Raw genomic sequence first — 24,092 nt, 5'->3', positions numbered from 1 at the left:
TAAACGTTATTAAGGCTATTTGTCTGAACTACTCCCTGTGGCAGTGCGTTCTGCATTCTCACCATTCCCTGGGTAAAAGGTTTCCCCTGAATTCCTGATCAGATTTATGTGTAACTTACTTTAGATTTATGGACCCTGCTTTATTTCCATCTCATTAATTTACTTTTAAGTCTGAGCCTTAAATTCTATTAAATGAAAGCGCTTTACTTACTCTGTGTTTTCAAATAGAAGTTTTGTAATCACCCAGACAATGGTACATACAGTGGGAACACCTTGAAGGAAAGAAATTCTTCATTAGACCACCCTCAGAGGCTGAGAATTAATCTTACCTTTCAGGCTTCAGATGGATTAGGAACTCAGGAGAGGCTGAATTGAAAAATCAAGCAAAGGGGGATGTATATCTGATCCCGTCTGTGCACATGCATCAATATTCACAGCATGTACTGTGGCTGCAGATGAGGGAGTCAGACTCGCTTCAGTGTCTGACAGGATCAGAAATAATCAAAACCATAAAGTATCAGCCCAATCGCAGAATCATACAGCCCAGAAGGAAGCCCATTCATCCCATCGTGCCTGTGCTGCTCCTGGATAAAGCAATCCATTAGTCCCACTCTCCCACCTTGCACTTTCCCCATAGCTATACATATATATATTTCCCTTTTACATGTATTTATCCAATTCCCTTTCAAAAGTCACTTCTGAATCTTCTCCCGGCACTCAACCCAGGCAGCAACTCTCACATCCCACACTCTCTTATGCCTTCCCATCTTTCCTTAAGTGTGGCACCCAGAATTGGAAGCAGTGCTTCAGCTGAGCCTGAACAAGTGTTCCATACAAGTTTAACAGAACTTCCTTGCTCTTGTACTCTCTGCCCCTATCGATAACCTCTCTGCTGCTGCTTGTCCGCCCGTTCCACCAGCCTCTTTTATGTCCTTTTGAAGTTCTACGCTATCGTCCACAGTCCACAACACCTCCAAGTTTTGTATGGTCCACAAAGTTTGAAATTGTGCCAAGGTCCAGGTCATTAATGCATGTCAGGAATTACAGGGGTTGTAACATCTAACCGAGGTCCTGGGGAACTCCACCTCGTGCGAAAAAAATCCATTAACCCCTACTCTCAGTTTCCTGTCACTCAGCTAATTTTGTATCCATGTTGTTACTGTCACTTTTATTTACTTTGCTCCCAAGTCTGTTGTGCAGGACTTTATCAAATTAATTTTGGAAGTCCATGTACACCATATCAACGGCACTGCCCTCATCAACCCACTCTGTTACCTCATCAAAAAGCATGATTTGCCCTTAGCAAACCCAAGCTAGCTTTCCTTAATTAATCTGGACTTTCCCAAGTGACTATTAATTTTGTCCCGAATTATTGTTTCTAGAGGTTTCCCCACCACAAAAGTTAAACTGATGGGTCTTTCATTGCTGAGCTTATTGTTACACCCTTTTTTGAACAAGGGTGTAACATTTGCAACTCTCCAGTCCTCTGGCACCACCCTGAGACTAAGGAGGACTGGAAAATTATGGCCAGTGCCTCCACAATTTCCGCTCTCACTTCGTTCAGTATTTTTGGATGTATTTCATCCATCATAGGCCCTTATCAACTTTAAGTACAATTCTTCCTCCTCATCAACCATAAACCTTTCTCATGTCTGAACTACCTCCTCTTTCACCATGACCTGGTGAACATCTTCTTCCTTGGTAAAATCAGGTAAAATCAAAATAAGTTCATTTAATACCTCAGCTGTGCCCCCTGCCACCATGTGTAAGTCCCTTTTTGCTTCCTAATAGGCCCAATTCCTCCTTTTACCAGTCTTTACTATTCTTAAGCCTATAGAAGACTTTTAGATTCCCTTTTATATTGGCTGCCAGTCTTATTTCATGCTTTCGCTTTGCTTCTCTTATTTACTTTCTCATTTCCTCTCTGAACTTTCTATCTTCGACCTCCTTCACAATGTATTATCCTCCTGATGTCGATCATTAGCACACTTTTTCTGCTTTGTTTTAATCTCTATCTGTTTCGTTACCCAGCGAGCTCTGGATTTGTTTGCGCTATCTTGTCTGTGACCGAAACATCTCTTCTTTAAAGGCAACCCATTGTTCAGTTACAGTTTTGCTTCCTAACCTTTGATCCCAATTTTTCTGTTGAGATCCATTCTTACCCCATTGAAGTTGGCTTTCCCCCAGTTACCTCTGGATTTTTCCTTGTCCTTTCCTATAGCCAACCCAACTCTTATGACAATGATCACTGTCCCCTAATTGTTCTCCACCTGACACTTGATCCACCTGGCCCACCTCGCAGAATCACAGAGCAGAAGAGGCCCTTCGGCCCATCGAGTCTGCACCAACCCGTGAGGAACACCTGACCTACCTACCTAATTCCATTTCCCAGCACTTGGCCCATAGCCTTGAATGCTGTGACGTGCCAAATGCTCATCAGGGTACTTTTTAAAGGATGTGAGGCAACCTGCCTCCACCACCCTCCCATTCTCATGGGACGATTATCATTTTTCGCATGTCCAACATTTTTTTATAATTGATAAACAAAAGTGTTCAAAGGCATTTTAAAAAAGAAACACGATTTTTTTCAACGACCTTATGATTATTTCTCCAATGCGACTGTTTCATAAGGATTAATTCCTGGAGAATGGGCACTGACATATAAATGGTTTGAAACCACGGTCCATTAAGTTGAGCTCTCTTGTTGTCTTTAGTGTTGATTTGACTTTTTTTAATCCCTGTTTTTAGTAAAAACAATATCTTTGCTGTCTGTTTTTCAGACCGGAGGGTGCTAGACAGCGGTGTTCCCCGCAGGTCAGTTCTAGGACCACTGCTTATTTTGCTATATATAAATGACTATATTGGAATACAGAGTAAAAATTTCACAATTTGCCAGTGAGACCAAACCTGCAGGTGTGGCAAACAGTGAGGGTGATACCGGCCAACTGCAACAGGACAGAGCTAGGCTAGCAGAATGGGCAGACAATGGCAGATGGAATGTAATACAGGGAAATATGACGTGCTGCGTTTGAGCAGATGGGGTAGCGAGAGGCAGTATTCTGAAGAGTGTGCAGGGACAAAGGGAGCTGGGGATTCAGGTGCATTGACCTTTGAAGGTAGGAGGACAATATTGAGACATCAGTTCACAAAGCACACGGGAACCTGGGCTTCATGAATTGAGTAAAGACCAGGGGGCGGAATTTTATGACCTCATCGGGGCGAGGGTAGGACCATAAAATGCGGCAAGCCGTTCAAAAGCCCATTGGCTGTGGCAGGACCATAAAATCCCACCGAGGGGACGCATGCTGAACCTTTATAAAACACCGGTTAGGCCACAGCTAGAGCATTGCGTCCAATTCTGGTCACCGCATTTTAGGAAGGAGGTGAGGGTCCTTGGGAGGGTGCAGAGCAGATTTGCCAGAATGGTTCCAGGGATAGGGGAACTTAGCTACAAGTTTAGATTGGAGGAGCTGGGGTTGTTCTGTTAGGGGCAAAGGAGATTAAAGGGGAGATTTGACAGCAGTGTACAAAATTATGACAGGTTTAGATAATGGAGAAAAAGAAAGTCTGTTCCCGTTGGCTGATGGTAAAAGGACTAGAGGACGCAGATTTAAGGTTTTGCGAAAGAATTTGTGAGGATGAACATTTTTTAGGCAGCGAGCGCTGATGACCTGGAAGTGGCTGACTTTGAGGCTGATGGGAGTTGAGACGATCAAAGATTTCAAAAGGATATTGGATGGGCACTTGAGGGAAATAAAATTGCAGGCCTAGTGGGATAAAAGGGGGGCCAATGTGGCAGACTGGATGTCTCCACAAAGAGACGGCATGGACTCGATAGGCTGAATGGCCTCCCTCTGTACTATAATGGCGCGGTGAATTTCTGACCCTCATTGAACTCTGTGGAGACTTCCACTTTACAAGACCATGAAAAAAAATCCAGGTCTTAGCCTCCATTAATAATAACAGATGTTAATATAGGAAGGGCCTATGTCCAGACCAGTTTATTCAATGGGGTACATGAAGATGCCAAGCAAAGCAACATTTGAAACCCAAGCAGCTCATCTTTTTATTGGGTTATTTTGTAGTGTGTTTGGAAAGGACAGTCTTAGTGCTGTTTTCTAACTCGAGTCTCCATGCCTCTCCTGTCAAGCACATCAGGTCAGCTGTACCATAGTTAGTCACAGAATAAAACTTTCTCTACACAACCCCAACCTCACACATCCCTTGGCTGGTATTTGGCCCTCAACCAACATTACAAAAAAAGAAAATCGCAAATTATCTGGTTATTATCAGATTGATGTTTGTGGGATCTTGCTATGTGCAAATCGGCTGCCAAGTTTCTTACGTGACAACGGCACCTACCAGTTCAAAAAAACCCACTTTGGTGCATCTTGAAGCCGTGAAGGGCGCTACAAAAATGCACAATTGTTTCTGCGCACAGCACCACCTTTATTAAACACGCGCCAGGTTTCATCTCCCCATGGTACTATATTTACCTGTCGCCTCTGCGTGCTGGTACCTACCCCATCCCAGGATACTCCACCACCAGAAGTAACTTTTGCCATAGGAGAAGGAGACTATCAGCAAACAGTTGAGATACAGAGCCTCCACCAGCAGCCAGAAGTAATTTGTCATCATACAAAAGTAGCAGAACACCACAGATATCTTACACCCCACCTGCAATGAAAGAACAGCCACAGTGTTAGCTCCCGTCCGTCAACAGTACAGTTACCATCTTTGCTGAGGTGGGACAGTATCCATGAGGGTTAAAATGACCACCCCATCCCCCCCTCCTCTCCATTCTGCCACTAGGTGAATTAATCTCCCTTCATCCCTGTGCTCATATAGGCATAATTATTTACTTAACGAAGGATATATACTTGCTTTGGAAGCAGTTCAGAGAATGTCCACTAGGCTAATTCCTGTGATGATAGGGTTGTCTTACAAGGAAAGGTCGAGCAGGTTGGGCCTATCCTCATTGGCGTTTAGAAGAATGAGAGGTGATCTTATTGAAATATAGAAGGTGGGGCTTGACAGGGCAAGATGCTGGAAGGATGTTTGTCTGCGTGGAGCACGAGGGGGCATAGTTTCAAAATAAGGGGTCTCCCGTTTAAGATGGAGATGAGGAGGAATTTCTTCTGTCAGAGGGTCGTTAGAGTTTGGAATTCTCTCCCCCAGTGAGCAGGGAAAGCTGGATCATAGGATTTATCCAAGGCTGAGTTAGACAGATTTTTGATTGACAAGGGAGTTGAGGGTTATGGGGGAAGAGGTGAGAAATTGGACATTAAGGCCACAATCAGATCAGCCATGATCTCATTGAATGGTGGAGCAGTTTCAATGGGCTGAATGGCCTACTCCTGCTCCTTTTTCTTCTGATCATATGACCTTAAATGGGCTACGTTTGAGAGTTAGTCATCCATGCAGCAGACGACAGTCAGCAAAGGCTAGGACAGGGAGATAACGTTATTGAGGAAGTGACCTCCCAGCGCACCAACGACAGCCTCACGGGTGCTTAGAATTCAAAACAAAGCTTCTGGCCCGGCAAATTCTATCCAATCAGAGGGAGGCAAAGTAAGCCTCAGGATGTGTGGGGTGGGCAGGTGTTGCCTGGTGGGTTAGACACTGACCTTTAACCTCTGATTGAATCCTGACCCAGCCAGTTAGGACAAATGCTGCTGCCATTGGCTGCTTAAGATCAAATGGGAATTAGGATTGGATGGTCTCAATGGCTGATGGGTAATAATTAAAGGTTACATTACAATGGGTTTGGGGAGTGGGGAAACTAAGACTCAGTATATGTCTATAGATTCCAAAGAATGAATGTTCAAGGTGTTGTCCGGCCAGAACACAGCACAATTTTGTCATGATATCACCTGATTAGTACTTCACTGTGTGGGCACCATAGTTCATTGCTCTGCTGGCTTTTTTAAATTTAGTTTCAGTTGCAGAATGTGGGCTTCGCTGGCTGGGCCAGCATTTATTGCCCATCCCTAATTGCCCTTGAGAAGGTGGTGGTGACCTGCCTTCTTGACCCGCTGCAGTCCCTGTGGTGTAGGTACACCAATGGGTGCTGTTAGGGAGGGAGTTCCAGGACTTTGACCCAGCGACAGTGAAGGAACGGCGATATATTTCCAAGCCAGGATGGTGAGTACGCAAGTTCCTCGGAGGTGAACTTGCAGGAGGTGCTCATAGAATCATGGAGTTGTACAGCACAGAAACAGGCCTTTCAGCCCACCGTGTCTGTGCTGGCCATCAATAGGCAACTATCTATTCTAATCCCATTTTCCAGCACTTGGCCCATTGCCCTGTATGTTACGGCATTTCAAGTGCTCATCTAAATACTTCATAAATGTTGTGAGGGTTCCTGCCTCTACCACCCTTTCAGGCAGTGAGTTCCAGATACACCTGGGTGAAAAAAAATTTCCTCAAATCCCCTCTAAGCCTCCTGCCCCTTACCTTAAAACTATGCCCTCTGGTTATCAATACCTCTGCTGTGGGGAAAGGTTTCTACCTATGTAGCTGTGCCCGATGGAGGGGTTGGACATCAGGAAGGAGGAGCCCACTGAGAGCCACCTTCCTGTTCTTGCTGCTGACCACCCCCACCCCCCAGCATTTTGTGACCAGAACCAGTCCCCCCACCCCCAACAAGGCTTCCCTGTGCCTTGGATCGCTCCAGTGTCCTAGAACCTGCTATTCCGGCAGCAGCCACAGACTCCAGGTGGCACCACCGAGCGCAAGAGCTGTTGACCTCCGACAGGCCGGTCGCTCCTGGGAGGCAAGACTGGCCTCGCCGCTGCTAAATCTACGTCCTCCTGTCACTGACTCACAGGCCGAGCTGAGCCCAGGGAGTGCGGACCGCAGCGTCCCTTGGGGAGCACCGACAGAGCAGAGCAGAGTCGGGGGCAGAGGGGACAACAGGACCTGCCCCCCCTTTTCTCTGCACGAGCTGCCGGCCTGGGGTGGCATCATCCTGGGGTTTGCACTAAGCGCCCGCCAGGCTATCATCTTGGCGCTTCATCGCGCCAGGCACCATATTTATAGTGCAGCCACGCACACACCTCTCAGGGCATCCCAGCCCAGGGCTACTGCGCAGAAGACGTGGCCCCGAAAGGCAAAAAGACTGCAGCCCCCAGGTTCAATGGCGCCTCCCTTTTGGACGCAGTGGGGGCTCGCCGTGATGGCCTCTACCCCCAGCTCTGGCCGCAGGAGGGGCAGCAACATCACCAACCCGGCTTGGGGAGGCGGTCGTCAGCGCCAACGCCCTGTAAAAGAAGGCAGCCACCCAGTGCCGCAAGAGGATGAACGATCTCCTCTGTTCCACCAGGGTAAGTCACTCTTCTCATCTCTCTCAACTCACACACTCACAAACCCGTCACACACCCACAGGGCCCTCACTCACTGCCGGTTCAAGGGACTCTCTCACACTCACCATCATTGTCCTCATCCCGTCCATGGGACCACTCACCACCCTCACAAGCCAGGCATACTTATCATTTGGCATGGCAGGCATCCTGCTTACACTCTCTCCACTATTCCTGCCGGACAAGGTGGCCCACAAAAAGAGGAAAAGGTCACAGACTGGTGGAGGAATGCCTGACATCGAGGTCCTCATGGACTTTGAAAACAGAGCCATCCAGCTGACCGGCGAGGATCTGGACAGGTCCTGTGCTGACGGTGAGGTTGGTGCTGCTCTACCAAGTGAGGATCCAGCAGCGCAACATCCATCAGATAACCGTGAGGTGTCCTGTTTCACAGGCCACTGCCATGCACTAATTATCTCCCCTTGTTTCCACAGGCACATCTGAGAGACAGCCAAGAGAGACCATGACCCAGGGCCTCCAGTCAAGCCCCAAGGGAAACTCAGAAGAGGAATCCACTGAAACCCTCCCTGAAGTCCCATCACAGCTCTCACCTACACCTTCCACTAGCGCAGAGATACACACCTCTGTGGGAACTAGCTTTAGAATAGCCACTGGATCACAATCTGGCGAGCACATTACACCATCTGATCCACAGCAGGCGGACGCGGGGACTTCCCAGGTCCCCGGCACTCAGAGGACTACTGGAGGCCAGGGCGTTGCTGAGTCCGAGTCAGATGACGAGCCTCTGGAGTCGGTCATGTCACAGTTGCTGGAGCTGGAAAGGCAAGCTCGGGAACATCAGGAAGGGATGTCCGCTGCGCTCCTCAGATTGCAAGGCATGATGGAGGATTCTGTCTGTCTTCAGGCTGGGATGATAGCGTCGGCATGTCAATGCACTGAGGTCAACATTGGTAGGATGGCAGCTGCCACGGAGACTTTGGTCCAGGATGCCACTCCTGCACTGCTGCGCGAGCTGAACTCCATCACTGATGCCATCATTGGCCTCCAACTGTATGTAAGAGAGAGGGGGTCCAGGGAAGCCCAATCTCACTCCGGCTACCCCTTCCGCTCAATGAGTCAGCCTGGGGCCCTGGGTCACTTATAGGGAGGAGGATCAGCAGGTGCTCACTCCAGGGCCATCCACCCAGGTCACTCCGGAAGTGTCCGGCCCATCCGAATCCCCTCTTCCTGTGATCCCAGCAGCTCCAGCTCCACAGGCCGAGGAGGGTGCCACTGCCACACAGCAGGACCCTGAAAGTAGGCTGGGGCCTCCAATTCTCAGAGGACACCCGCCAGGATCATCACAGACAGGACATCGCAGTCAGCAGGCTGCCTCCACTTCCTCTGTGGATGTCTGAGGAGCACCAAGACATAGTAGCAGGATTAGGAAGGTCAAGGAGATGTAACTCTTTCGAGTTAAAACCAATTAAACCAACGCAGCCTGGGCATGGGTGTTAATCACTCATACATAATGTTCACTAGTGTCAATAAATTCCCAAGAATGTCTCCCTGCCTGTGGCTCCTTGTTCTGATGAGCAGTGCTCTTGTCACTCAGATGTGAAACCTTTCTACACAAGGTAAAGGCAGGAGTCTCAGTCCAGGGCCTCCTCCCTGTGCTCTGTGCAGCCTTCAGACCACAGGGATGGTCCAGCCTCACACTCCCTGGAAACATTACTGATACCTGCACCTCGATGGTGCTGGTCATTGCTGTCAGAATGTAGTGGGCAGGTGTCACAGAGTTCCCTCATTCTCTCTGTGAGCTCTCAGCACCTTTAAGGTGGGGCTGGCCCCCATCTCTTCAGCCTCTGTGACCAGTGATGCTGTTTTCCTGAAGGGGTCAGGTGCTGAAGGCTGACAAAGGGCCCACCAAGTGCTTTCCTACCTATCTTTGTGTCATCAGCAAATTTAGCAATCACTCCTTCGGTCCCTTCATCCAATTTATATAAATTGTAAAATGTTGAGGCCCCAGCACTGATCCGTGTGGCACACTACTCAACACATCCTGCCAACCAGAAAAAGACCCATTTATGCCAACTCTCTGCTTCCTGTTAGCTAACCAATCTTCTATCCATGTCAATATGTTACCCCCTATACCATGAGATTTTATTTTCCACAAAAACCTTTGTTGTGACACTTATCAAATGCCTTCAGGAAATCTAAGTACAGCACATCCACTGGTTCCCCTTTATCCACAGCACATGGGACTCCTTCAAAGAACTACAATAAATTGTTTAAACATGATTTCTCTTTCACAAAACCATGTTGACTCTGCCTGATTTCCTTGAATTTTTCTAAATGCCCTGCTATAGCTTCTTTAATAATAGTTTCTAACATTTTCCCTATGACAGATGTTAGGCTAACTGATCTGTAATTTCCTGCTTTCTGTCTCCCTCCCTTTTTGAATAAAGGAGTTACATTTGCTCATTTCTGATCTAATGAAACCTTTCCTGAATTCAGGGAATTTTGGAAAATTAAAACCAGTGCATCAACTATCTCACTAGCCACTTCTTTCAAGACCTTAGGGTGAAGTCCATCCGGACCTGGGGATATGTCGGCCGTAGCCCCAACAATTTACTCAATACCACTTCCCTGGTGATTGTAATTTTCTTGAGTTCCTCCCTCCCTTCTGTTTCCTGATTTACAGCTGATGGCTCCTTCCAGACTCTACCCCCAAAGTCTACTATCATATGACTTAATGCATCATACCATGGGCAGTACTATTTTCCAGTCCCACATTCACCCTTGCTCTGCCGAATACCTTTATATTCAATGGCCTGCTGTTACTGCTCAAAGGCATACACAACACTGAGTATTTCCAGAGCCTTCTGTTTTTATTTCAGATTTCCAGCGTCCTCAGCATTTTGCTTTTGTTCATAAGCAAGGAGGCCATTCGTCCCTTTGTGCTTGTGCTGGCTCTCTAAAAGAGCAACGCAGCTAGTCCCACTCCCCTGCCCTTTATGTGTAACCCTGAAATTTTCTCCTTAGGTGTTTATCTAATTCCCTTGTGAAAGTCAGGATTGAATCTGCCTCCACCACATTTACCTCTCCTCCGACTGCAGGGACAGCAAATATGATGCCAAGCCCCGGCCACGAAAATGTGTTGTATCCCCAACCAGTTTCAGTGGGCAGAAATAAGTTTCATTGCTTCCAGTTCATTAAACAAAGGGATCGCTTCAAGACCAGGTGCCAACGATTGAACTGGGGCACAGACATGAGGGGCCGAATGGCCTGCTTCTGTGCTGTAGCCATTTTACGATTCAATGGGGGCCCAACCTATGACTTGTATTCAACCTAAAATCATGATGTTGTCAATAGGGAGGGTGGTGGGTGGTGGTCAGTGAGCACAGGGGCAAAGGTTGAACTTCCTCCTTTCTCTCCTTCCCCACCCCAACAATGCCTGTTGCTATCAGTCAACGCCTGAGCGCAAAGTGAATCAATGGGCAAACAGGTCCCATTGGCTGCTGCTGCCAGTCAATCATGGAGCTTCCAACCCCAATTCCCATCCATCCCCAAAACCTCCTACTTCCGCCTCTGTAACATTTGTCGCTGCGCCTGCCTCAGCCCACCTGCTGCTGAAACCCTCACCCATGTCTTTGCTAGCTCGTCCAAAACCCTGCTGCCCACATCCTAACTGACATCAGATCCCACTCACCCATCCCTCTGTAGTGTATTAGTGTTTTGAAAAGTGCAATGTTCATTTTGTTCACTTGAAGGTACCATACAGAATACTACCAGCAGAGGGCGTTTGCAATTAGAAGCAGAGCCTGAAGAAGCTGTTTTAATAAAAGAAGCCACGCTGTTCTTGCACTTTTAATTCTGGTCTGTCTCTGGCTGTTTCTAGACCCAAGAGCCTCACACTCTCCCGTACTCGCTTCCTTACCAACAAGATTTTAAAATTCTCACCTTTGTGCTCTAATTCCTCCATAGCTTCATCGAATCTCTGTAACCTCTCCAATTTTGGCCTCTGGCATATACCCAAATTTCTAGGCTCTTGAACTTCCCCCAATAATCTCCCCTCCTTTAAGTTGTTCCTTAAAACCCACTTCTTCCTAACTTTATTGGTGTCAAATTGGTGTCTGTCCACACTAAACTTTTGCTACAAGTTAGGTTGGAGAAGCTGAGGCTGTTGCCCTTGGAATAAAGGAGGTGGAGGGGAAATTTGAAAAAGGCATACAAGATTATGACAAGTTTAAATAAGGTAGTGAAAAATAATCGCTGTGTGATAACATTATAAAATCCTCAGAAATGTATTGAATATTTTAGAATCTCTCTCTCTCTCTCTCTCTCTCTCTCTCTCACTCTCTGGTGAAGCCTGTTATCTCTGCCAGGGTCATGTCTCTAGCACAGGCTCTGAAAGAAGACATACCGAAATCTGCTAAGGTGGGATCTCATGACCCATCCATAAACCAGCTGTCCGAGTGAAGGTTAAACAGGATGTCCTAGCAGGTGCCTAGCTCTGAAGAAGCATCATATTGGACTTGAAACGTTAACCCTGTTTCTCCCTCCACAGACGCTGCCAGAGCTGCTGAGTTTTTTTCCAGCATTATTCTGTTTTTATTTCAGACTTCCAGCATCCTTAGCATTTTGCTTTTGTCCGAGCAGGTTTTAAGCCGCGAGGTTAGTTCATGGACTCCTGGGCGTGAGGTAGGAGGGATTGCCTTGAAAGTCTGTCCCTTTCTAACAGACAATTGAATAGGTGATTGACATAGGTATGTAACTGAACTCTCAAGCGGGAAAAACCACTCCGAGGTGGACCAATGCTTTTTTTCCCGTCTAACACCTCGGCTGGCTCAAGAAGATTCCGGACGGGAGAGAGCTTTTCAGAAAGTGATCCATCCTGGCTTTGGCCTGACACCTCGGCTAGCTCAGGAAGACTGAGAGAGAGCAGGAGAGACTGTCACCTCCAGTCATGGAGACCAGCTTCATCCATCCATTCATCTGGCCTGGGATCAGTAAACCTGTTCTGAGGAGACTGCCGCCACCAGTCACGGAGATCAGCATCCCCCATCCATTTGTCAGGTCTGGGCCCAGTGGGCCATTCCCACCTGTCACAGGCCGTACATCTTTTCTGCCTATTTAGCATATGTATAAAACCGTTGCTTCTTAATAAACTGCTTTAAAATTACCTACGACTTCAACTCTCCATTTGGTGAGCACCCCCCACCCCAAGACTAACCCCTGCAGTAGACAAAGAAAATCTGCTCCCATTAGCCGATGGTACAAGGACAAGCGGGCCACAGACTGAAGATTTTGGGCAAGAGGCGCAGGGGGAGGAAGACAAGGAAGAACTTTTTCTACGCAGCGAGTGACAATGGCCTGGAACTCCCTGCCCACGAGGGTGGTGGAAGCCCATACGGTCAAGGATTTCGAAAGAAAATTGGATGGGCGCTTGAGGGAAGTAAAGTTGCAGGGATACAGAGATGGAGTTGCGGACTGAGACTGACTGGATTTGCTCTGTAGAGACTCAGGGTGAACTCAATAGACGAAGTGTCCTCCTGTCGTGCTGTAATGGCTCTGTCGCTCTACGACCGTGCCCCTGTGAAGCACCTTAGAGTGTATTTACTACATTGAAGGTGCTAAAGGAAAGCGAGTTGGGCAGACTCACTCAGCCCACATCGCACGAGTCTTCATCCTGAGCCCAGCTTCTTGCTGCAAACTCGGCCTAGCTACACATCCCAGAGGTCAAAGGGTGATTACCGTGGAAAAGGTGCAGTGGTCAACGTCAGCGTCGCCGAAGAGAACCGCGTCCTTAATAAAGACCGACAAACTCCGAAGAATGAAGGTGATAAACAGCTGGATGTGGATATAATTCCTGGTACAGTGTAGCCTCCTAGAGAGTATAAAGGGGAAAGATAGTTTAGGAATGATTCCCACATGAGAAGCCACGTGACCTGGTATTTTCTTTACGCGTGAAGTTATACAGAAAAGGTGACAAAGTTGCCTCATGATGAGAGGCTGAGTAAATTGTGTCTATATTCTCTGCAGTTTAGAAGAATGAGTGGTGATCTTACTGAAATGTAAGATTCTGAAGGGGCTCGACTGGGCAGACACTGACAGATTGCTCCCCAGCTCCACCCCCCCACCTCCCCCTGCTCCCGGCCGGAGAATGTAGAACGCAGGGACACGGAGTCAGGATAAGGGACTGATCGCTTAGGACTGAGATGAGGAGATATTTCTTCACTCAAAGGGTTGTGAATCTTTGGCATTCTCTACCCCAAAGGCTCGTGGATGCTCCATCATATCATATATTTATGGCTGGGCTAGACAAGATTTTTGGTCTTTCACAGAATAGGTGGGAAAGTGGAACTGAGGCAAAAGGTCAGCCAAGATCCTATTGAACAGGAGAGGAGGCTCCAGGATCCTCGAATGCAAATATTGTCCGTGTTTAAAGTGCCAGGAGATGGTAATAGCAATAGACCCTCAGGCAATCCCGAATCAGTAGCACATCAGTAGAAAAGGATTCACATACTAAGGGGACACGGGCCAGACATGAGAAGTGGGAGATGTTGGAAGTAGTTAACACAGACTTGTGGACTAAATTACTTGGCAAACTGAGAAGCATTCTCAAGAGGCAAATGGGTGTGTTTCACCCTGCCTCCCTACTTTGTTACCGTGATAACATCATCATTTCCCACCCTACTTTAAGACTGCATTTTGCAGGGTTTTATAATAGATGAACTCCTAACCCTCGCCCCCCCCACCTCAATTGTCCAGTCCATATACAATCCACAGGTTTAAATCCCATACTGAAAGCCCATTCACATATTTTTGATTCTCCTCACCTTTTCAGCCCACAGTTTGGCTCCCCTGAGTGCTAAAGGTTGTGAGTTCAAGCCCTGCCTCACAGACTTGGGCCTACGGTCTAGGCTGTTGCTGCACTGCTGGAGGCAGAATCTTACAGATAACGGGGTGGAACTTAATGTTTGCGATGAGGGTCTCGCCCACCAGCTCCTTAGCCAGCCAGACCATCCATTGCCTCCACTGGAAAATCCCATTGGAATTCCAAACCCATGACCACTACCATCTAGAAGGACAAGGGCAGCATACAGATGGGAACACCACCACCTGGAAGTTCCCCTCCAAGTCACCCACCATCCTGACCTGGAAATATATCGGCCGTTCCTTCACTGTCGCTGGGTCAAAATCCTGGAACCCCCTCCCTAACAGCACTGTGGGTGTACCTACACCACGTGGACTGCAGCGGCTCAAGAAGGCAGCTCACCCCCACCTTCTCAAGGGGCAATTAGGGACGGGCAGTAAATGCTGGCCCAGCCAGCGATGCTCACATCCTATCAAAGGGTAATGGAAAAAAAATTAAGTGCCCCCTTCAGGCACTACAGTGGCCAGCCATCGGACCTTCCCCAGGATTAAGGACGCCCCGCCGGGGGAGGGTTTGCAGGAATCCCACCCACTGAGAGCTGCTGTCTCTCCATTGCCGTCAGCATCACCAGTGGCCCAGAGGCCCAAGGTCAACGAAGGGACCCCCAGGTCCAGGTGAGGGAGGACAGGATGGGAGTCACGGCGTGTGGGTCACAGAGAAGGTATGTGGGGGCGGGGAGTTGGGGAGGGGTCATCAGAAAGGGCAGGCGGGGCTGGCTGCTCTCCACCCACCAACCACCCCCCCCCCCCACAGCCCCTCCCCCACCCTGATGTCGGGTCCCTCGGACAAACCCCAAGTGCCTTCGAATGAAGGGCCCCACTTGGAAGCCCTGATGAGGTTTCCCTCTCTGGGCTCTGTGCCTGGTGACTCCCCACCGGCCCTATGCCACCAGCCCCCTCACTGACTGAATACCAGCGCTACTGGGATCAGGCCCTTACCTGGGCACTAACTTCTTGCTTTAAGGGCCCCACAGAATCAGAGAACTGTCATGGTGCAGAAGGGGGTGCATTCGGCCCATCGTGTCCGCACTGGCTCTCCGAGCGAGCGTTATGACTCGGTGCCAGTCCTCCTGCCCTTTTGCCCCTTTAACCCTGCGCACTGATTATTGGAGCCGAAACATCCAATGACCGGCTTGAATTCCTCGATCGAACCTGCCTCCACTGCCTCGATCAGGATCTTCCTGGGCAGGCCGCCCACGAGCCTTCCTGTCCCGGACTTCATCAGACAGGCATTGGGGTCCTGACCCCACACCCTCCTGCCCAATTAAATCTCCGCCCTCCCCACCCCCCACCCCACCCTACCCCCACCCCCCCCCCCCCAAAAGTCGCTGGAGGGGGAGGCATTAAATTCAGTCCAAGGTCTCAAACTGTTCACGTGGATTTAACTACCCCATGAAACTATTTCGAAGACCAGCGATGGACTTTTCTGGCTGGCACCTCTCAGCCACCGGGGCCAAAGGTTGCCGAACGGGCCGTTTAATTCACGTGGGATCCTGCTGTGCATAAAAGGGCCGCCGCGGCTCGCTTGAGAATAGCTTAAGGAAGGCACTTTGCTGGCTGTGAGGCACACTGGGGCACCCCGAGGCCATGACAGGCGCTACGTAAATGCAAGTTACTTCCTCCTTTTCCCACTTTCCCCAAGGCCCGGTTAGGGTTTGGATAGCGTGGCCGTGTCCGAGGCCTTAGCCCCTCTCTATTCGACATTATTTCGAGCAAAGGATGGGGGCGGGGTGGGGGGGCGGTGGGGGGGTGGGGGAGGGTCAGGGACGAAAGGAGAAGCTCTTTCGAAGGGCCAGCACAAGGCCTAGGAATGTAGGACTTGGGAGCAGGGGGTAGGCCATTCAGCCCGTCGGCAATATGGGCAGCGTGGCCTCTTTCTCTGCCGCGCAACTCTATGGTGTGACGCCCTTCACCAACACCAAGAGGTCCCAAAGCTCTTTGCCGCCAGCGTTGAAGTGCCAGCGGCTAATTCCAGCCCGTTGTAAGACCCCAGAAACAGCACCGTGTTCAAATGATCCAATAATCTGCTCTTTGCACAGTGCCGTTTGAGGGCTGGACATTAGTCCAGGAAACCCGGGGGTCTTTCGAGTGGGCAAATTTGCAGCCCACCTCCTCGGAGGGTAAGGCCGTGCAGGGTGTCTGGTCCAGCCGCTGGGAAAATGACCCCGGAAGGCACCGGGATCTATTCTGGACACGGCTCACCGCTATTTTCCTGCTCCCCAACCCCCCCACCCCCCACCCCGACTCCCGCTCTCCTCCCAGCCCAGGCGGCCGTTCGAATTCCGGACAAAAATGTCAAGTATCCCGCTTCCCTGCTCCCTTCCGAAATAGTGTCCGTGGGATCTGAGAGGGCAGACGGAGTGCATACAACACCTGTCAACGCTGTGTTAACGGCAGCGCTCCCCTGTTGTGCTTGACTCAAGTATTATGAGGAGCCCGATAAGAAAAGGTGGAGCAAGGAGAGGTTGCTTGACTCTTTCTTCAGAATTTTAATGGCCGCCTGAGCTGGGAGGAGGGTGGGAGTGTTGGCGGGAGGGGGCTGGGTCGGGGTCGGCGGGGGGGTGGCGGGGGAGCAGTAAAATAGCAGTGAGCCTTGTCCCAGTAGCTTCCTCGATGCCTTCCCACCACCGGGACACTTTCCCAGCGGCAGGACCGGATAGGTGCATCTGCGCCCTGCAAGGAGGCGGGGCTGCCAATTTGCGCACTGAATGGCCGAACTTGGGGCCTTCTCTCAAGGGCCGCCGGCGTCTTTCGGACAGCGCGGTGACCCACTGACCGCACGGGGAGGCTTCAACCTTAACGGGAGGCAGCCCTCCCTTCACCAAACTAGGGGTGGGGGGGGGTGGGGGGGTGGGGGTGGTGTTTTCCCTTTTTGCTTACCTGGACCTGCTGATCCGCAAGTGTCTCGGGCCTACCGCAGCAGGATCCACCTCTCCCAGTGACCTGGCTGAGGCTTCGGAGGTGCCGCCGGGCATCATCACTGGTGAGTCGGTGGCATAGCAGCGACACATCACTGAGCCAGTGGCCCCGGCTAATGCCCTGGGGACGTGGGTTCAAACCCCACCAACGCAACTGGCGGCGTTTAAACTCAACTAACAAAATCTGGAGTTGTGAAACTAGCCATCAGTAATGGTGGCCATGAAACCGCCTTCGATTGTCGTAGAGACCCGTCTAGTTCACCAATCACCCGCGGGGAAGGAAATCCGCCGTCCTTACCCGGTCTGGCCCACACGTGACTCCAGACCCACTACGGTGTGCTTGGCTCTGAACTGGCCTAGCAAGCCACCCAGTGCAAGGGCAATTAGGGATGGGCAACAGACCCCGGCCTTGCCAGCGACGCCCGCCAACCGGTGAAAGAATGGGGTAAGGAAAGGAGTCTGTCCGCCATCCCTAACTGGAGGGTCAGGAGGCGGCCCGCGATAAGATCGCCAGCCAATCCAAGCGTTGGCAAGTGAGAGATCGGGAACTGCTTTTCACCCCGTAGTCAGGGGGTCCCAACGCGCATGGTATAGTTCAGGCCATTGAATCGGCCCCATTCAGGGCCACAGATATACTCCCTCCTAGATTGTCTCTCGCTGCCCCCTGAGGAACAACAAGGGGGCAGTTTGATAACTTGGTGGCTCTCCCCTTGGCTGCACAGGAAGGTGAAAATTAATAAAATGGTGTAACCCCAGCCTGCAGCCTTCTGTCCATTGAAATGATTGATGTTAAGTCTTTGCCTGTGTTGGGGAGGGGTGTTAGTGGGGGAGGGGGTGGGGGTAGAGTTGGGGGTGGTGGGGGGACATTCTGCAATTTCCATTTTCACACACCGACCCTGAAAAAAAAGGTCCAAGCAACTTTCTCATCAAGAGATCAATCCACCTCCTTCTCGGGGGTGTTAACTGTCCATCATCCTCTGGGTACTTGGTCCCTTTACCTGCTATCCTGTCAAAGGACAGAGGGGAGGCAAAGAATTTTTCTGATCCCATGGTGTGCTCCTTGTGCTCCATGTGGGAAGCCGGGGACATTTCCGGTGCCCGGGACCAGCATGTGTGCAGGAAGTGTGTCCAGCTGCAGCTCCTGGAAGCTCGGGTTTCAGAGCTGGAACGACGGCTGGGAACACTGTGGAGCATCCGGGAGTCTGAGAGCATCATGGATAGCACGGTTAGAGAGGTGGTCACACTGCAGCTAAAGGGACTTGAGGAAGGAAGGGAATGGGTGACCACCAGGCAGTCCAAGAGGAACAGCCAGATAGTTCAGGAGTCCCCTGGGGTCCCGCTCGCAAATCGGTATTCCATTTTGGAGACTGATGAGGGTGCTGGTTCCTCCAGGAAGTGCAGACAGAGCCAAACTTCTGGCACCACAAGCAGCCTGTCTGTACAGCAGGGGAGGAAGAGCAATAGTAAGAGGGGATTCTATAGTCAGGGGAACAGATAGGCGCTACTGTGGCCATCAACATGACTCCAGGATGGTGTGTTACCTCCCTGGTGCCAGGGTCCGGATTGTCACTGAACGGCTGCAGGGCATCCTGAAGGGGGAGGGTGATAAGGCAAATGTCATGGTACATGTTGGTACCAATGACATAGGTAGAAAGAGGGATGAGGTCTTGCATCAAGAATTCAGGGAGTTAGGCAGTAGACTAAAAAGCAAGAGCTCTCAGGTTGTAATCTCTGGATTACTCCCCGTGCCACGTGCTAACGAGCTCAGAAATAGGAGAATAGTGCAGATGAATATGTGGCTTAAAGAGTGGGTGCAGGAGGGAGGGTTTAGATTCCTGGATTACTGGGACCGTTTCTGGGGAAGGTGGGACGGTCTACATCTGAACCAGAGCAGGACTAACATCCTTGCGGGCGGGTTTGCTAGTGCTGTTGGGAGGAGTTTAAACTAATTCGGCAGGGGGAGGGGACACAGAATGTTAGCAGAATAGGGACACATCATAACACAGTAAAACAATCAAGTCAGAGGGAGTACAGCTGCATTAAGTTTCAGGGGAGTAAGGCAAGGCTGGATGGCCTCTACTTTAATGTCAAGGAGTATTACAGGTAAAACGGATGAGTTAAAGGTGAGGATTGACATGTGGAATTGTGATATAGTAGCCATTACTGAGACGTGGTTGAGGGAGGGGCAGGATTGGCAGCTCAACATTCAGGGATATAGAATCTTCAGGCAAGACACGGAAGGGGGTAAAAAGAGGAGGAGGCATTGCATTATGAGTTAAGGAGTCAGTTACTGCAGTAAGGAGAGATGATATCTTGGAGGTGGCATTGAATGAAGCTTTCTGGGTAGAGCTTAGGAATAAAAAAGGTGCAACCACATTATTAGGTGGTTATTATCGACCCCCAGATAATCAGCAGGAAATTGAGGAGTAAGTATGTGCACAATTTGTGCAAGTGTGTAAAAACAATAACAATAGGGTAATTATATTAGGTGATTTCAACTTTCCCAACTTTATTTGGGATAGACATAGTGTTAAGGGCTTGGATGGAGTGGATTTCTTGAAATGTGTACAGGAGAACTTTCCAGGTCAATATGTAGAGGGTCCAACAAGGGACTGCGCAGTGCTGGATCTAATTCTAGGGAATGAAGCCGGACAGGTGGCTGAGATGGTGGTGGGGGAGCATTTTAATGATAGCGACCACAACATGGTACAATTTAAGTTTGTCATGGACAAAGAAATAGACATGCGGCAAAAGAATGTTTTGGGTTGGGGAGAGTGGATTTTAGTAAAATAAGACAGGATCTGGCCAAGGTAGACTGGGAACAGTTACTTGTAGGGAAATCTACAGAGGAACAATGGGGGGGCATTCAAAAAGGAAATGGGGAGGGTACAGGCTCAACATGTTCCCTCTAGGTTGATAGGAAGGAGTAACAAGCCGAGAGAATCATGGATAACCAGAGATATTCAGGATACGATGAGAAGGAAAAGAGAGGCTTTTAGCAGTTACAAAGGAAGCAAATCAGCAGAGACATTAGTGGAGTACAGAAAGTGCAGCGTGGAGCTTAAGAAAGCAATTAGGAGAGCAAAGAGGGGATATGAGAAAGCTCTGGCTGGTAAAAGTAGGGAAAATCCCAAGATATTCTATAAGTATATCAATGGGAAGAGGATAACCAGGAAAAGAGTTGGACCCATTAGACACCAAGGGGAAAATCTGTGGGGTGGAGCCAATGTAGAGTGTTGAATGAATATGTCACATCCATCTTCACCCAAGAGAATGAGGCTGAAGGTATGGAACTCGGGGAGAGAGACTGCAAGTTTCTTAAGCAAATTGATATAGGGAGTGACATAGTATTGGAGGTGTTGGCAGGCTTAAAAGTGGACAAATCTTCAGGTACAGATGATTTGTGTCCCAGAATGCTGAGGGAGGCAAGGGCGGAGATCGCAGGGGCTCTGACCCAAATTTTTAATTCCTCTCTGGCCACGGGGGAGGTGTCAGAGGACTGGAGAACAGCTAATGTGGTTCTGCTATTTAAGAAGGGTTGTAGAGATAAGCCAGGGAACTACAGACCAGTGAGTCTCATGTCAGTGGTAGGGAAAATTTGGAGAAAATTCTGAAGGAGAGAATCTATCTCCTCTTGGAGAGGCAAGGTTTGATCAGGGATAGTCAGCATGGCTTTGTCAGAGGGAGGTCATGCCTAACAAATTTGATTGAATTCTTTGAGGAGGTGACCAGGTGTGTAGCTGAGGGTAGTGTAGTTGATGTAGTTTATATGGATTTCAACAAAGCCTTTGACAAGGTCCCACATGGGAGACTTATAAAGAAGGCAAATGCACATGGGATACAGGGTAATTTGATAAGGTGGATTCAAAATTGGCTTAGTTGAAGGAGACAGAGGGTGATGACAGAAGGCTGCTTTAGTGACTGGAAGCCAGTGTCCAGTGGCATACCACAGGGATCTGTGCTGGGTCCCCTATTATTTCTCATTTATATAAACGACATAGATGACTATGTGGGGGATAGGATTAGTAAGTTTGTGGATGACACAAAGATTGGCCGGGTGGTTAACAGTGAGGTTGAGTGTCTTGGGCTACAGGAAGATATGGACGGGATGGTCAAATGGGCAGATAAGTGGCAGATGGAATTTAACCCTGAAAAGTGTGAGGTGATACACTTTGGAAGGAGTAATTTGACAAGGAAGAATTCAATAAACGGCATGACACTAGGAAGTTCTGAGGAACAAAGGGGCCTTGGCGTGTCTGTCCATAGATCTCTGAAGGCAGAGGGGCATGTTAGTAGGGTGGTGAAAAAGGCATACGGGACACTTGCCTTTAACAATCGAGGCATAGATTACAAAAGTAGGGAGGTCATGTTGGAGTTGTATAGAACCTTGGTGAGGTCACAGCTGGAGTACTGTGTGCAGTTCTGGTTGCCACATTGTAGGAAAGATGTAATTGCACTGGAGGGGGTGCAGAGGAGATTCTCCAGGATGTTGCCTGGGATGAAACATTTAAATTATGAAGAGAGGTTGGTTAGACTTGGGTTGTTTTCGTTGGAGCAGAGAAGACCGAGGGGCGATCTGATCGAGGTGTACAAGATTATAAGGGGCATGGACAGGGTGGATAGGGAGCAGCTGTTCCCCTTAGTTGAAGGGTCAGTCACAAGGGGACATAAGTTCAAGGTGAGGGGCAGGAGGTTTAGGGGGGATGTGAGGAAAACTTTTTTTACCCAGAAGGTGGTGACGGTCTGGAATGTGCTGCCTGGGAGGGTGGTGGAGGCGGGTTGCCTAACATCCTTTAAAAAGAACCTGGATGAGCACTTGGCACATCATAACATTCAAGCCTATGGGCCAAGTGCTGGTAAATGGGATTAGGTAGGTAGGTCAGGTATTTCTCACGTGTCGTTGCAGACTCGATGGGCTGAAGGGCCTCTTCTGCACTGTGTGATTCTGTGATTAATCATCTTCAAGCCTCATAAAATTTCAGTTTTATGTGCTCTCAACTTGAGCATATCATCTAGAGCGATTCTGAGGGAGTGTGACACTGTCGGAGGTGCCATCTTTCGGATGAGATGTTAAACTGAGGCCCCCCCCCCGACATAAAAGATCCCATGGCACGATTTCAAAGAATAGCAGTGGAGTTATCCATCCTGTCTTGGCCAATACTTATCACTCGACAAACACCGGTTAAGAAACCGATCATCTTGTCACGATCTCAATGCTGCTTAAGGGAGCTTACAGTGCACAGATTGGTTGCTGCATTTCCTACACTGCAACAGGGGCCCCACTTCAAAAAGTGCTTCTCATTGGCCGAGAGCACTTCGAGATGCCCCGAGGTCAGGAGAGGCGCTATGTGAATGCAAGCCCTTTCCCCTTTTTTTGAGTTTGACTTCTATTTTAGAATGGATTTTGTTCCAAAGCTTCCTGATGATGCCAGTGTCTATTTAACGGGAGCGATTATACTCATGTAGAAACAACCATTACGCCTTATCACAGTGCTGTTTAAATGAATAGCTTGAGTGCAAGAGACCTACCGAATGACTGACAAGATGACCACAGCGACTGAAAGGATGACCAGTGACAGGCTGTAACCCACAGAGTAGATTATCCGTATTATTCCGTAGTACGACACCTGAGTTTAAAAACAAGCATTAGGATGCAGGTCACAGGGGTCTTCATTGCTGTGAAGCGCTTTGGAATGTCCTGGAGAAGTGAAAGGCACTATAGCGAAGCAAGCCTTTCCTTCTCTTTCCCACCCCCTTATTCCCCCCTCCACACTCATCCCCTCCCCTCCCACCAACTCCTTCTCCACTCCCATCCCCACAAATCCCCCAACTCCTTCCCCTCTTCCACTCTCAAGTGCCCCCTCTCCCCCACCCCACTCCCCAATCCTCCTCTCCTTCCCTCCCACTCCTACTGCCTCTCCCTCTCACTTCCCATTTCCCCCCCCACTCCTTGCCGCACCCCCAATCCTGCCACCCACACCCACCCCCCCCCCACACTCCCATCCCAACTCCCTCTCCCTCCCACACCCCCAATTCCCCCTCCCCTCCCACTCCAACTCCGTCTCCCTCCCACTCCCCGACCTCCCCCCTCTCCCCTCTCACCCCTCCATTTTTCCTTCCCAATTCCCCCCTCCTCTCCCAACCCCTCTCACCAGCGCAGGCTGTGAACAGCCGGATTTAAAACAGCGGTTTGCAGCGATTATCACACTTCAGCTCACAAAAGAGTAAACAAGCAATTGTGCTGCACTTATACAGGAGGCCTACACCCTCGCTGAACAATCCCTCACCTACATCGAAGAATAACAGGTTACACTGAGTGTCCAATAATGAGCACTCAGGGAGGTGCACAGTAAATTCTAGTGCCGTTCACAACTTCCTCTTGCTGATATAATAAACTGAAGAAACGATGAGGGGGCACAGGATTGGATGTCGTAGCAGGTGATTGTGTCTCAACAACAACTTATATTAACATAGCACCTACAAGGTGATAAATTCTAAAGTAGAATATCGCACCGAGGCACAAAGAGGTGTCAGGACAGGTGGCAAAAAGCTTCTTCAACGTGGCAGGCCTTAAGGAGTATCTTAAAGAGGGAAGAGAGGCAAAGAGGTGAAGGGAATAAGAAACATAATCAGCGGCTCAAGGTGTTGGCAGCAGAAGATACGGCCTCCACCAATGGTGGAGCGGTTAAAATCGGGGATGCTGAAGTAGCCAGAATTAGAGGGCAGGGGCATCGCAGGGGAGGGTGAGGGGGCAGAGTGGAGCAATGGTTAGCGCTGCTGTCTCACAGCTCCAGGGACGTGGGTTCAATCCTAACCTCAGGTGTCTGCCTGACTACGTGGAGTTTGCATGTGGAGTTCTCCCCGTGTCCCAGTGGGTTCCCCCACCGCACCCCCCCACCCCCCCCAGGTGCTCTGGTTTCCTCCCCCTATCCAA

General features: G+C 49.6%; 1 protein-coding gene across 1 annotated transcript in view; it reads right to left on the bottom strand.

Annotated features, from left to right (window-relative positions):
• Window positions 1-24,092, bottom strand: part of LOC121275812 (growth hormone-releasing hormone receptor-like) — a 98,532-nt gene that overhangs the window by 16,556 nt on the left and 57,884 nt on the right. The window contains exons 7-10 of the mRNA XM_041183449.1: window positions 22,688-22,785; window positions 13,059-13,191; window positions 4,524-4,677; window positions 212-272 (exon numbers count right to left, since the gene is read on the bottom strand). Coding sequence (XP_041039383.1) covers window positions 212-272; window positions 4,524-4,677; window positions 13,059-13,191; window positions 22,688-22,785 — 446 coding nt within the window. The remainder of the gene's footprint in view (window positions 1-211; window positions 273-4,523; window positions 4,678-13,058; window positions 13,192-22,687; window positions 22,786-24,092) is intronic.

This window comes from Carcharodon carcharias, chromosome 3 (genome assembly GCF_017639515.1).
Source record: "Carcharodon carcharias isolate sCarCar2 chromosome 3, sCarCar2.pri, whole genome shotgun sequence".
NCBI lineage: Eukaryota > Metazoa > Chordata > Chondrichthyes > Lamniformes > Lamnidae > Carcharodon > Carcharodon carcharias.
This window is presented reverse-complemented; position numbering and strand designations above follow the sequence as displayed.